Source organism: Podarcis melisellensis (genome assembly GCF_964234715.1).
Source record: "Podarcis melisellensis genome assembly, chromosome: 2".
In the NCBI taxonomy this organism is placed as follows: domain Eukaryota; kingdom Metazoa; phylum Chordata; class Lepidosauria; order Squamata; family Lacertidae; genus Podarcis; species Podarcis melisellensis.
In genome coordinates this window covers 117,690,428-117,705,064 of record NC_138529.1, presented here as the reverse complement: position 1 = coordinate 117,705,064, position 14,637 = coordinate 117,690,428, and the positions used below count along the sequence as shown (strand labels likewise).

Genomic DNA, 14,637 nt, shown 5'->3' with positions numbered 1-14,637 from the left:
TTCCATGGCTCAGGGGGTCATAGGTACAGTCGTACCTTGTTTGTCGGACACCTTGGTACTCATACGTTTTGGCTCCTGAACGACTGAAACCCGGAAGTGAGTGTTCCAGTTTTCGAACTTTTTTGGGAAGCCGAACGTACGGTGTGGCTTCCGCTATTGTTTCCGGCATGCCTGTGCAATCAGAAGCCAATCAGAAGCCGCGCCTTAGTTTCCGAACGTTTCGGAAGTTGAAAGAATTCTGTTCGAAAACCAAGGTACTATGAAGCTAAGATGACAGATTGGATTGTTGTAAGCCAGAAAATGGTTTATCTCCTGAGTTTACGCCAATAAAACTCAGAAATGTGAGGAGTTAGGAGTCCAATGTTGCTTATTGCAAAGCAATAGGTTGCAGTCGGATCATTCCGCAAAACTGCAACCCCACCCAGTGGTATTGATAAAATTTCAATCAAAGCATTTCAATTTTCACCAATCCTATACATCATCACCTCGTTTCATGTTCAATACACATGCGCAATAAGCACTGGCAATTTCTGATGATTAAGTTCTGATTCCCACCGTGTTTTGTTACATTGTGTCAGTGTGCATGTTGGGAACCTGTGTAGCCATTTGCACCATGTAGCAACTTATGTTCTAGCTTTGAGCTGTATCTTTGTGATTCACATATTAGGGGCATTTCTGCCCCAAATGGGGTGTGGCAACTTGCAAAATCATCAGTTTCATAAAGTAACAGGCTACCATAACTTCTCTATTAGAAGCACACTCAAAGATTTACAGGGGTACACATTATCAGATTTATTGTGGCCCTTTGAGTCACTGTCACATTCCCCCCTTTCAAGCTTAAAGGTGCGAAATTACTCACACTATTCAGCTTGACCTTCTGATAACTCATCTTGAAAACGAGCGAAGCCCCAACCAAAGAAGAGTGGCAACTTAAGCTGAAATAATACAGGTGAAACTCAGAAAATTAGAACATTGTGGAAAAGTTCATTTATTTCAGTAATTCAACTTAAAAGGTGAAACTAATATATGAGATAGACTCATGACATGAATTTATTGTTATTCACGTTTTATACTGTATTTTATGCTGTTTTTGGTTGCATCAGTTAAGTGTTTTAAATTTGTTGTTAGCCGCCCTGAGCCCAGTTTTCTGAACCGGGAAGGGCGGGGTATAAATAAAAATTTATTATGTATTATTAGGAGTTGACTCCTAAGCCACCCTGTGTGGGTTCTCTGATGTGCAGTGAGGCTTGCCTTTGGATGACAACATTTCCCCCATAAGTTCTATGTGTTCCCGTTATTCTCCTGTATGACGTCGCTGGTGGTCGGTGAGGTTTTTCCTGTAATTGTAGCTTTTCTCACATTGCACGCATTTGTACGGCTTTTCTCCTGCATGACCCATTTGATGCACAGCGAGACTTTTCTTCTGCATGAAGCTTTTCCCACACTCTGGGCACGGATATGGTTTCTGCCTCACGTGACGTTCCTGGTGGTCAGTGAGGCTCGCCCCGTCGCTGAAGCTCTTCCCGCACTCAAAACATTTGTACGGCTCCTCCCCGCAGTGCATCCTTTCGTGCCTTCAAAGGTTCGAGAGGACGCTGAAGCTTTTCCCGCACTCTGGGCACTTATAGGGCTTCTCTCCCGTGTGGGATCTCTGATGGGAACGGAGAGTTGCCTTTGCACTGAAGCTTTTCCCGCACTCCCAGCAGCTATATGGCTTTATCCCCGTGTGGGATCTCTGATGTGTGGTGAGGTGTGCTGTCTGCGTGAAGCTTTTCCCGCACTGCAGGCATTTGCAGGGCTTCTCCCCGGTGTGAGATCTCTGATGTGCAGTGAAGTGCCCCTTCTGCGTGAAGCTTTTCCCGCACAGCAGGCATTTATAGGGCTTCTCCCCCGTGTGAGATCTCTGATGGATAGTGAGGCTTTTCTTCCACGTGAAGATTTTTCCACACTCCGGGCAAGCGTAGGGTTTCCCCCCTGAGTGATTTCTCTGATGGATAGTGAAACTCCTCTTCCAGTTAAAGCTTTTCCCGCACTCCAAGCATGTATAGGGTTTCTCCCCTGTGTGGTTTCCTTGATGGTCTATTAAGGTTCTCTTGTCACAAAAGCTCTTCCCACACTCCAAGCATTTGTGGGGTTTCTCCCCTGTGTGCATTCGATGATGGGAAGTGAGGTTCCTGTGGTGGTTGAAGGTTTTTCCGCACTCCAGGCATTTATATGGTTTCTCCCCGGTGTGGGCTGTTAGATGAGAACAAAGCGTTATTTTCACACGAAAGCTCTTTCCACACTCAAAGCATTTAGACCGTTTCCCCCACCGCATTGGTTAATTCGACAGTACAGTGGTACCTCGGGTTACATACGCTTCAGGTTACAGACTCCGCTAACCCAGAGATATTACCTTGAGTTAAGAACTTTGCTTCAGGATGAGAACAGAAATCGTGCGGCGGCAGCGGGAGGCCCCATTAGCTAAAGTGCTACCTCAGGTTAAGAACAGTTTCGGGTTAAGAACAGACCTCCGGAACGAATTAAGTACTTAACCCGAGGTACCACTGTACATTTTTTCCTATACAGAGGGAAAGCTCTCAAAGAATCTTTGGATTTCTTTCTGTAACGCAGCACTACACCCTTGGAAGAGCAGGGGAGACTCTTAATTTCAGAGTCATGGGTTGGAGCCCCATGTTGGGCAAAAGATTCCTGTATTACAAGGGGTTGGACTAGATGACCCTTAGGGTCCCTTCCAACTTTACAAATCTATGATCCTTACAGGGAATTTGGCATACTGACTTCCACAAAGGGAATTCCTGCCCATGATCAGATTGGTGGTGGTGGTTGTGGTTGTTGTTGTTGTGGTGGTGGGTATTGTTGTTGTTGTGGTTGTTGTTGTGGTGGTGGTGGTGGTGGTGGTGGTGGTTGTGATGGTGGTGGCTGTGGTGGTTGTGGTGGTTGTTGTGGTGGTGGTGGTGGTTATGGTGGTTGTGGTTGTTGTTGTTGTTGTGGTTGTTGTGGTGGTTCTTGTTGTGGTTGTGGTGGTTGTTGTGGTGGTGGTGGTGGTTATGGTGGTTGTGGTTGTTGTTGTTGTTGTGGTTGTTGTGGTGGTTCTTGTTGTGGTTGTGGTGGTGGTGGTGGTTGTGGTTGTGATGGTGGTGGTGGTTGTTGTTGTTGTGGTTGTGGTTGTTGTTGTGGTGGTGGTGGTTGTGATGGTTGTTGTTGTTGTGGTGGTGGTGGTGGTGGTTGTGCTGGTGGTTGTTGTGGTTGTTGTTGTTGTGGTTGTTGTTGTTGTGGTTGTTGTTGTTGTTATATTTTGACAAAATAATCATCATAAACAGATAAGAATTAAAATGTCCACCCCAACACCGAGACCATTCCATTGTAACCATCCAACCTCCCAAAATTTCAACTCCTCTTGCGATGGTTTGACCCCTTTCCGTTTTAACAGTACAAATTCTACAAGCACCCTCAATATCTCCTCCAAATCATTTCTCCTGTGTATTCCCCGTCTTACCTTAATGGCACATGTTAATTTATCGTTAATAGCTATGTCCCACACCTCTTTATACCATTCTTCCATTTTGTATTCCGCTTGCCCCTTCCACTTCCTAGCTACAATAATTCGTGCAGTTGTCAATAAATTTGTGAGCAAGTCCTTCCTGGCCTGTGAACCTTCCACCCCCTCGTAAACTGATAATGATGCTACCTCTGGACTTTTGGTCAGCTTTAACTCAGTGGTTTCTGTGATCTCTTTATATACCCTTTGCACCAAAAATTGTACAAATTTACATCCCCACCACATGGTTTCAGGACTTTTTCTGTGGGGTTTCAGACATGTGGTTTATATATGCAGTTATAAACATTTATCTTTTATATACATATATAACCTATCCATTCTTAAGGAAATCAAACCTCTCCCTTCTTAAGGAAATCAGCCCTGAGTGCTCACTGGAAGGACAGATCCTGAAGCTGAGGCTCCAAGACTTTGGCCACCTCATGAGAAGAGAAGACTCCCTGGAAAAGACCCTGATGTTGGGGAAGATGGAGGGCACAAGGAGAAGGGGACGACAGAGGACGAGATGGTTGGACAGTGTTCTCGAAGCTACCAGCATGAGTTTGACCAAACTGCGGGAGGCAGTGGAAGACAGGAGTGCCTGGCGTGCTCTGGTCCAGGGGGTCACGAAGAGTCGGACACGACTAAACGACTAAACAACAACATACATATATATAAGACCTTACATTTTTTATTTCACAGCCTTACCCAGAGAGGCCATGATCCCGCAATTCTCAGCCATGACTTTGCTGTGCAGGGCTCTTTGACCCAGATCCAGTGAAATGCACAGCCACCTCCTCGAAGGACACCTGGAATGCAAAAATAAAACAAAACCTCTTGCGGTTAATGCACGTAATCCTGCCCCCTGGCTAAGCAGCCTCAGGGTCATCTCAAGATCTAACGAAGCATGAGGCATACACACTGTTCCTTTTTAAAAGGGAAATTCCCTTATTCCGAATAGGATTCCTCGCAAGAAAAGGGAAAATTTGACAGCTATGCATCCATGGAAAAATGGGGAAAACAAAAATGTCCCCTCATGCTTTCATGCACTTGGTGGAACGCTCTGTCCCAAGAGACTAGGGCCCTGCGGGACTTGACGTCTTTCCGCAGGGCCTGCAAGACAGAGCTGCTCCGCCTGGCCTTTGGTTTGGACTCAGTCTGACCCTTATGTTTCCCTCCCTGTTAAGTTGTGGGTGAACATATCAGATGACACAGCAATTCTTCAGAGGCCAGGACAGAACTGAACTGAAGGGTTCAGCCAACCCTTATGGTTTTGATTTATGTGCCACTTTTAAAATGAGGCCGCATTTTAAATTGCATTTTAACCTGTATTTTAAATTGGTCCCCTCATTATGTTTTTACTGTAATTTTTACTGTTGATAGCCGCCCTGAGCCTGGCTCTGGGGGCCTCCGGAACGGACCCCATTCGCAATCAGAGGTACCACTGTATAGAATTTGCCATTAGCTCACCATCACCATCTAGTGTCACTTTTGTATGGTGCACTTAAAACATTGCATCTGTATTTATTTATTTATTTTCCACGGGGGGGGGGTCACACTTTATTAGGAAGAGAATAAGATTAATATATATAATTAATATCATTTTGCCGAAACAAAATGTCTCTAACATTTATACAATAGGAAGATGGGCAAGCAAAAATACTAGGTGCTACTATTTAGAGTGATGTGTACAGTAAATTCTAATCATCCTTCCTTCACCTCTTTCTTTCTTTCCTATGACAGAAAGAAAATAACATCTGTGTTTGGGGTGGTATGCATTTATCTTGCAATGTAACATTTTGTAAATTGTTATTATTTACTTCTGTGAGGACAAGAATAAAGGACCACGCTTTATGGTTACTTCCCAAGGAAAGCGTTTTCCCTGCAGAGTTTGATGGCTGACTATTTGTAAACAGCCAATTCTAGTTTCAAATGAGCCCAGGCATTAACCATTTGAGCAGAGGCATACATTGTATTTACACCACCTTGCCAACAAAGGTCCGTATAGTTAAAGCCATGGTTCTCCCAGTAGTGATGTATGGAAGTGAGAGCTGGACCATAAAGAAGGCTGATTGCCGAAGAATTGATGCTTTTGAATTATGGTGCTGGAGGAGACTCTTGAGAGTCCCATGGACTGCAAGAAGATCTAACTTATCCATTCTTAAGGAAATCAGCCCTGAGTGCTCACTGGAAGGACAGATCCTGAAGCTGAGGCTCCAATACTTTGGCCACCTCATGAGAAGAGAAGACTCCCTGGAAAAGACCCGGATGTTGGGAAAGATGGAGGGCACAAGGAGAAGGGGACGACAGAGGATGAGATGGTTGGACAGTGTTCTCGAAGCTACCAGCATGAATTTGACCAAACTGCAGGAGGCAGTGGAAGACAGGAGGGCCTGGCGTGCTCTGGTCCATGGGGTCACGAAGAGTTGGATACGACTAATGACTAAACAACAAAGTCCCAGCTCTTACCTGCAGCTCTTCCTGCTTCCTGTCCTCTGCCTGACTCAGGAGGAAACCTTCGGCCAGGGCCACTGCCTGGGAACTGGTCTCTGCTCCACATTCCCTGGCCCAGTTCTCCATCTCCGGGGGGAGGACAGCCAGGAACTGCTCCAGGATCACTAAATCCAGGATCCGAGCCCTAGTGTGTCTCTCTGGCTTCAGCCACAGATGGCAAAGATGGTAGAGTTGGCTGCAAACCAATCGGGGTCCCTTGGCTTCCTGGTAGTGGATCAACTTGAAGAGGTGAGGTTCTATCTCGGAGGCGAGAGTCTCCTCCTGGACCGGGATCTCCTGCCTGGTTCCGTCCCAGAATCCCCCACTGCTTCTGCCTCCGATGGCACCACGCCATCTTCCTGGATAAGGGACAGCTGAGTCTTCGCCTTCCATCTTCCGCTTTTGCTCCAAGGCTGTCCCCATCATGGCTGAAGGATCTCCTGTTATTCTAAAGCAGCAATGCTGCAGCAAGCAAAGGCTATAGCAGCCAAGTCTGCTGCTTGTGGCTGGAAAGCCAAACAGGAAGTTTGTGACTGTTGCCATGGGAACAAAGGGGCAGTCCATTCTGTACTGAGCACCGGATGTTAGCTCAGTGGGTTTGTCATATGACCTGTGCTGGATGTACATGGGTGGAGTTTATTCTAACTGCTGATGAGTGCAGACATGTTTTCTCTGTACTGAAGTAAAAGACAGGAATAAAAGATGTAAATAGATTTCTGTCTGCTTCTTTCCCCTCCCTGGGGACACCAAAGGGGAGAGAGGAGCAGTTGGTGTGTTTTCCTCACAGCCTGAGGAAAATCGCCGGAACGGACCTCGCGTATGTTTATCCTGCCAGGAGTCGCCGGAGGGAGGTCTAAGGAATTCAGCCGGTTCCTGAACAGATAGGCACATACCTCAAGACGGGCTAGAATTCCAACAGTGGTAGCAGACGCCGGTTGCTGTTTTCATCGACCTCTGCAGAAGAAGTGGCCTCCATGGAAGCCTGAGGTGAGAAGGCTGATTCTCTGCAGCCAGAAGCTGACCAGAAGAATCTGAAAGCCAAGCAACGGAGCCCAGGTATGAGATTTTCGGGCTTAGAAGAGTGAAAGCAGATTGAGTTATTCTCTGCTTCACGGGGAGCAGTAGATGTGAAAAACAGCTCCGGTCAAAAGAGAAACCGCATTCCAAACATTCCTGTGGTTAATCCTGTCCAAGGGATGGAATGCACTGTTGCTAAGCGACGCCCTTCAGTGAAGGCCATGCCTCAGAGAGGAGAAGTGAAAGTTAAAATGGAATGTTTTGTCTTCAGAGTCTGAAGAGCTCTTGGAAAATTCCAACGCAGCTAGCGTTCAGAGCTGCCAGGTGGCACAGAGTGTAAACAAGCCAGCTATTGGATTTTAGAGGCTTGTGTTTGAGAGTCAGTGCAAGGACTCAAAATGGATGCCAAGAAGGGGGGAGGCCTGCCTACTCCAGACCTCCTGACCAGTGACAATTATGCATCCTGGTCTATTAACATGAAGGCCCTGCTGCAGAATCAGAGACTGTTTGAAGTGATTGAGAACCCCATCCCTGCAGCACCAACGCGTGCTTGGGAGTCACAGGATGTGAAGGCCAGAACTGCTATAATTCTGTGCATGTCAGACTCCGAGTTGATCCACATACAAGATTTAGACCACGCGAAAGATGTTTGGGATACGCTGAGAAGGACACATCAGAGAGATGCAGGTTCTTCAGCATTGCTGTATTTTGAGAAGCTGACCAACCTGAGGCTTGCGCCTGATGGAGATGTTCAAGCGCACCTGACGGAAATGAAATTTCTGCGTCAACAGATGGTGGAACGTAACTTCCGTCTGCAGGAGGAAGTGTTTTGCTTCATGGTGATCAACAGTCTGAATCGGGCTTACAAAACAGTTGCCAGTCAGCTGGGGTCTCTCCCAGCAGCTGATCTAACGTCGGAGAGGGTCTTTGCCGTGGTTCTTTGTGAACATGACAGGCTTGCCGCCCTGGAAGTCAAGGACAGGGGGAGCAAAGAACGGAGTTCTAACTCCCCCACTGCTGTTGCTACTGGAGGAAACGCTGTAGCTTTAAACGTTGTCCGATGCTACAATTGTGACCAGACTGGGCATCTTCAGCGGTACTGCAAGAAGCCACGTAAGAACAGAGGAGCTAAGGCGAGCTCCGCAAAGTCTGAGACGTCAGACAAAGGTCACACCAAGCCAAAGGCAAAGACTGCAAAGGCTTTGATGTCGCTAAAAGCCACACCAGAGGTGGGGAACTTCTTTGTCCTAGACACTGGAGCCACAGTTCACATGACAGGACACAGAGGACTGTTTTCTACGTTTAAGAAGCAAAGCTTCGCTGTGCAACTAGCCAACGGTCAAGAGCTGGAAGCCACCGGAATTGGAACTGTGTATCTTAAAAGTCTGAACTTGACTATAAGCAATGTTTACTTGGTTCCAGATTTGAAGTACAATCTGCTCAGTGTTTCGCAGATTGCCAAGAAGGGACTAAAACTGTCCTATGATGATCAGAAATGCGAGATCTACAAAGATGGAGAGTTGTATCTTTCTGCCAAAGAGAAAGATGGACTGTATTTGCTGACTTTTGATCAAAGTGATTACATGAAATGTAATTCTTGTGATTCTAACATGATCTCTTTTGCAGGTGTAGCCAAGAAGAACACCAAGCAGGTCACCTCAAGGGTCGACAAGGCATTTCAGCGGGTGTATGCTGATGTGATTGGTCCTTTAGCACCATCTAGAGGCAATGCAAAGTATTACCTAATATGTGTTGATTCTTTCACAGGTTTTGTCTGGATTTATCTTTTGGAGAGACCGAAAGAAGCCTTAGAAAGGTTTAAAGAGTTTTGTGACAAGGTTAAAAATATGCATGATGCTGACATAGATTGTCTTTGCACAGATGAGAAGCCAATTTTTCTCTTACAGGAGTTCCAGAGGTTCCTGAAGAAGAAAGGGATAAGACACAAAACTGCTAGTTCCGAAGAAGCTTGGAACAAATGTGTTTGTGTTAGGGTGAACAAAGAATTGCAAAAGGGAATGGAAGCGCAATTGCTTAGTTCACATCTGCCACATGAGTACTGGGCTGAATCGCTAATGTCATATTGTTACACGTGGTTGAGAAAGTTTTCAAAAGAGTTGGGATGTTCTCCTTTTGAGAAACTGTTCCACAGAAAACCTTCTGTTGCCCATTTCAAGGTTTTTGGGTCTCATGTGAGAACAGAAGCTCCAGGTGGAGTAAAGAATGCCAGAGGCATTTTTGTGGGTTATGAAAAGGGTCTCTACAGAGTAATTTTGTCTGAATCTGGTAAGGTGATTCTCACAAAATTTCTAGAGAGTGCTCCTGAACAGGAGAGAGTGATTGTTCAAACATTTCCCACAGGTGATGATGATTCTGATGATGATGATGATGAGTTTGATCTTATTGAGTTCAGTAGTACAGTGGTGCCTCGCAAGACGAAATTAATTCGTTCCGCAAGTTTTTTCGTCTTGCGAGTTTTTCGTCTTGCGAAGCACGGTTTCCCATAGGAATGCATTAAAAATCAATTAATGCGTTCCTATGGAGACCGCTTGCCAGGCTGGCGGTGCGGAGAAGGGCTTTTCTCCCCACCGCAAGCCTTCAGGACAGGTCCGGGAACAGAGGGGAAGGCGCGCAGCGCTTCTCCTCTGTTCCCGGGACTTGCGGTGGGAGGAGGGTTTTTCCTCCCCACCGCCAACATTCAGAACAGCATTCTGAATGTTGGCAGTGGGGAGGAAAGCCCTCCTCCCACCGCAAGCCTTCAGGACAGGTCCGGGAACAGAGGGGAAGGCGCGCAGCGCTTCTCCTCTGTTCCCGGGACTTGCGGTGGGAGGAGGGTTTTCCTCCCCACCGCCAACATTCAGAACAGCATTCTGAATGTTGGCAGTGGGGAGGAAAGCCCTCCTCCCACCGCAAGCCTTCGGAGGAGGCTGGCGATGGGGCGGAGAGCCCTCCTCCCCCCGCCAGGCTTCGGAGGGCTTCTCCGAAGTCTGGCGGGGGGAGGAGGGCTCTCCGCCCCATCGCCAGGCTACGGAGAAGCCCTCCGAAGCCTGGCGGGGGGAGGAGGGCTCTCCGCCCCATCGCCAGGCTTCGGAGAAGCCCTCCGAAGCCTGGCGGGGGGAGGAGGGCTCTCCGCCCCATCGCCAGGCTACGGAGAAGCCCTCCGAAGCCTGGCGGGGGGAGGAGGGCTCTCCGCCCCATCGCCAGGCTTCGGAGAAGCCCTCCGAAGCCTGGCGGGCGGAGGAGGGCTCTCCGCCCCATCGCCAGGCTTCGGAGAAGCCCTCCGAAGCCTGGCGGGGGGAGGAGGGCTCTCCGCCCCATCGCCAGGCTTCGGAGAAGCCCTCCGAAGCCTGGCGGGGGGAGGAGGGCTCTCCGCCCCATCGCCAGGCTACGGAGAAGCCCTCCGAAGCCTGGCGGGGGGAGGAGGGCTCTCCGCCCCATCGCCAGGCTACGGAGAAGCCCTCCGAAGCCTGGCGGGGGGAGGAGGGCTCTCCGCCCCATCGCCAGGCTACGGAGAAGCCCTCCGAAGCCTGGCGGGGGGAGGAGGGCTCTCCGCCCCATCGCCAGGCTTCGGAGGAGGTCCGAGGACAGTGGGGAAGACGCGCTGCACTTCCCCGCTGTCCCTGGAGATTTCCTTATGGGCTTTCGTCTTGCGAAGGAAGCCCATAGGGAAATTCGTTTTGCGAAGCGCCTCCAAAACAGAAAACCCTTTCGTCTAGCGGGTTTTTCGTCTTGCGAGGCGTTCGTCTTGCGGGGCACCACTGTACTGATGATGACAGCGATAGCTCAGACAGCTCAGTTGTCACAGTCATTGAGAGGAAATCTCACATAATGACAAGACCCTCAGAAGAGGAGGATGAACCACTGTTTACAATTGGTACTGGTTCTCCAAAGAGTCCAAAGGCTGAACCAGAAAGTAGAGAAGAGCAGCACCTCTTACGTAGGTCTGAGAGAGCAACGAAGGGTGTACCACCCAAGAGGTATTCACAAGAGTTTGCTAACTTATGTGTTGCTGTTGTAAACGACCAAGGTCAAATTGAAGCTGTGTCTGAGTCAGAGACAAAGGCACAACAGAGAGTTGCTAACCAAGGTAATGCAGATGCACTCATTCCTTGGAAGTCACACAACCAGAGAGGTACATTGGTAAAACCAGTGGCGGGTAGTTCCAAGGGTGGAACTGAAACAACAGGGGAATGTTATAAGTATAACAACTGTTTGTTTTCTTCTCTGGATGACGCTTTGCTCGCAGCACGCATTGATACTTTAGGGGGAGTATGTTATTCTAAAGCAGCAATGCTGCAGCAAGCAAAGGCTATAGCAGCCAAGTCTGCTGCTTGTGGCTGGAAAGCCAAACAGGAAGTTTGTGACTGTTGCCATGGGAACAAAGGGGCAGTCCATTCTGTACTGAGCACCGGATGTTAGCTCAGTGGGTTTGTCATATGACCTGTGCTGGATGTACATGGGTGGAGTTTATTCTAACTGCTGATGAGTGCAGACATGTTTTCTCTGTACTGAAGTAAAAGACAGGAATAAAAGATGTAAATAGATTTCTGTCTGCTTCTTTCCCCTCCCTGGGGACACCAAAGGGGAGAGAGGAGCAGTTGGTGTGTTTTCCTCACAGCCTGAGGAAAATCGCCGGAACGGACCTCGCGTATGTTTATCCTGCCGGGAGTCGCCGGAGGGAGGTCTAAGGAATTCAGCCGGTTCCTGAACAGATAGGCACATACCTCAAGACGGGCTAGAATTCCAACATCTCCTTCCTCTCCGGCCAGGTTCTGCCTCAAGGCAAAGACCGGCTGCGTATGTTAAATAAAATAAATAAATATTTTTTTATTTATACCTCGCCCTTCCCGGTTCAGAAAACCGGGCTCAGGGCAGCTAACAACAAATTTAAAACACTTAATTGATGCAACACAAAAAAACAGCATGAAATACAATATAAAACGTGAATTACAATAAATTCAGAATTCAAAAATCAGTTTAGGGGGGAAATCCATCCAATAGATATTAGATGATCACTAGGGCTAGCTGGCTAAATTAGTCCTATATGGGTCAGTGGGGAAAATTAGCCGTGGGATCCCAGAGTAGGTGATCTTCATAAAAAGGGGAGGGGGAGGGAAGGAAGGGGAATAAAAGATCAGGCTAAGTTCAAATTGAAAGCCAGGCGGAATAGCTCTGTCTTACAGGCCCTGCGGAAGGAAGTTAAATCCTGCAGGGCCCTGGTCTCATGGGACAGAGCATTCCACCAGGTCGGAGCCATCACTGAGAAGGCCCTGGTGGAGGATAATCTGACTTCCTTAGGGCCTGGGATCTCTAAACTATGATTATTCATGGATCTTAAGGTCCTCTGCGGGGCAGACCAGGAGAGGCGGTCCCGTAAATTCAAGGGGGCGCATAGATTCTCTATGGGGTTCAGGTCATCAGCTGGTGTTAGTCCACTGTGCTTCATTAAGTCCAGGGTCAACGCAGCCGTCTACCAGGAGATTTTGGAGCACTTCATGCTTCCTTCCGCAGATGAGCTTTATGGGGATGCTGACTTGATTTTCCAGCAGAACTTTGGCACCTGCCCACACTGCCAAAAGTACCAAAACCTGGTTCAATGCCCATGGGATTACTGTGCTTGATTGGCCAGCAAATTCACCTGACCTGAACCCCATAGAGAATCTATGGGGCATTGCCAAGAGAAAGATGAGATACATGAGACCGAGCAATGCAGAAGAGCTGAAGGCTGCTATTGAAGCATCCTTGTCTTCCATAAAACCTCAGCAGTGCCACAGGCTGATAGCATCCATGCCAGCCAAAATTGAGCGAGTAATTGATGCAAAAGGGGCCCAAACCAAGTACTGAGTACATGCTTCTACTTCTCAGAGGTCCAGTGTTGCTCTATTTGCAGTCCTTGTTTTGCTGATTTCATTTAATATTCTAATTTTCTGAGATTGTTAATTTGGAGCTTTCATCACCTGTATGCCATGATCATCACAATTATAACAAAGGAAGGCTTGACATATCTTGCTTTGCATGTCATGAGTCTATCTCATATATTAAAGGTAAAGGGACCCCTGACCATTAGGTCCAGTCGTGGCCGACTCTGGGGTTGCGGCGCTCATCTCGCTTTATTGGCCAAGGGAGCTGGCGTACAGCTTCTGGGTCATGTGGCCAGCATGACTAAGCCGCTTGTGGCAAACCAGAGCAACGCACGGAAACGCCATTTACCATCCCGCCAGAGTGGTACCTATTTATCTACTTTCACTTTGACATGCTTTCGAACTGCTAGGTTGGCAGGAGCAGGGACTGAGTAACTGGAGCTCACCCCATTGCGGGAATTCGAACCACCGACCTTCTGATCAGCAAGTCCTAGGCTTTGTGGTTTAACCCACAGCGCCACCCACATCCCTTTTAAGTTGAATTACTGAAATAAATGAACTTTTCCACGATATTCTAATTTTCCGAGTTTCACCTGTAGCCATTGTGGCTAGCGGCCCCTGGTCGCCTTGGAAAGACTCACTGTTCCCTGGCAAAGGCCAAAAGATCTCTGATCCTGACGCATATCGCTGCAGGCAGAAGCCAGAACCGGCTCCAAGCTTGCAAAATCCCAGGCTTTTCTCTCTGCACCAAAGCTCCAGCTCCTCTCCAAAGATCATTTATTTTGCAAAGCAGGGTTGTAGGTGTGCAATATGCTTTTGCCCTCTCCCTCTTTCTGGAGGAGCCCCTCCCTCTCACCTTTCCCAAATCCCTTTCCTCTCTAGCATCCCACCGCTTCTCAGTGCATTTAACCCCTTCAGAGAGCAGGCAGCAATAATAATATTATTATTAATAAAAATATCTCCCTGTACCTGGGGAAATCTTCAAGGCTGCATTGCAAGCGATGGCACCGCGCTTCCCTGGAATCGAGCCCCTTGGGCACAGGGGAGACCCGCTGTGGCAGGAGCCGGACATAAGGCTGGGTTTGCAAAGCAGGAAACATATTGTGGTGTTTGTTTGTTTTTATAGGAACAATTACTTAATAAATAACATGGGCTCTGTTGTGACTAAGCTAGTAGGAAGCCGGCAGATAAGGCTGGCAGATAGAGCTGCTTTGGAAAGTGACGGAATCCTCTTCGTCGGAGGTTTTTATACAGAGGTTTTTATACCTCTGTCAGGGGTTTATAGAATGGTAGGGTCAGAAGGGATCCTGAGGGTCATTTAGACCAACCCCACTGCAATGCAATGTTTTGCCCAGTGTGAGGCTCTTACCAGCAAGATTAAGGACTCAGCCACATTAGTAAAAAAAAACAAACCACAGCGCGTTGAAAGCGTTATAAGCATGCAACACCAGGTGGCGTTGGAGAGCAAAAAAAAATTCTTTGCAATTACATAGGGGTTTTTTATTTTGTTATAACAATTTAATTTCTGACCTATTTATAGCATCCCCCCCTGTGTGTAGATCCACCTTAAGAGTCTCATGCTTCACCAACTGAGTCATTCTTTTTTTTAAAAAAAGTTTTTTTTTAACCTTGATTTTCAAATAGCTTAGTTCACGAACAACTCGGAACTCGAACATTGCAAACCCGGAAGTAGGTGTTCCGGTTTGCGAACTTTGCATCGGAAGCTGA

The 14,637-nt window shown here is 47.8% G+C and overlaps 2 protein-coding genes across 2 annotated transcripts in view; one reads left to right on the top strand and one right to left on the bottom strand.

Moving 5' to 3' along the window:
• Positions 1–14,637, top strand: part of LOC309364436 (uncharacterized protein) — a gene marked incomplete at its 5' end in the record, with an annotated part of 133,318 nt that overhangs the window by 80,468 nt on the left and 38,213 nt on the right. The gene's annotated exons all lie outside the window — the stretch shown is intronic.
• On the bottom strand, positions 1,073–4,311 carry LOC309363639 (uncharacterized protein). The gene is made up of 2 exons (XM_081899978.1): positions 4,247–4,311; positions 1,073–2,235 (listed from the first exon to the last, which is right to left on the bottom strand). The coding sequence occupies exons 1-2, from the start codon at positions 4,278–4,280 to the stop codon at positions 1,577–1,579; spliced, it is 693 nt and encodes a 230-aa protein (XP_081756104.1). The 5' UTR covers positions 4,281–4,311; the 3' UTR covers positions 1,073–1,576.

Bases quoted from the DNA above. Each gene is read 5' to 3' on its own strand.
- LOC309363639 (XM_081899978.1), bottom strand. From the start codon at position 4,280: ATGGCTGAGAATTGCGGGATCATGGCCTCTCTGG. The intron at 2,236-4,246 runs GTAAGGCTGTGA...CTCATCTAACAG, and splicing joins CGGGATCATGGCCTCTCTGG to CCCACACCGGGGAGAAACCA.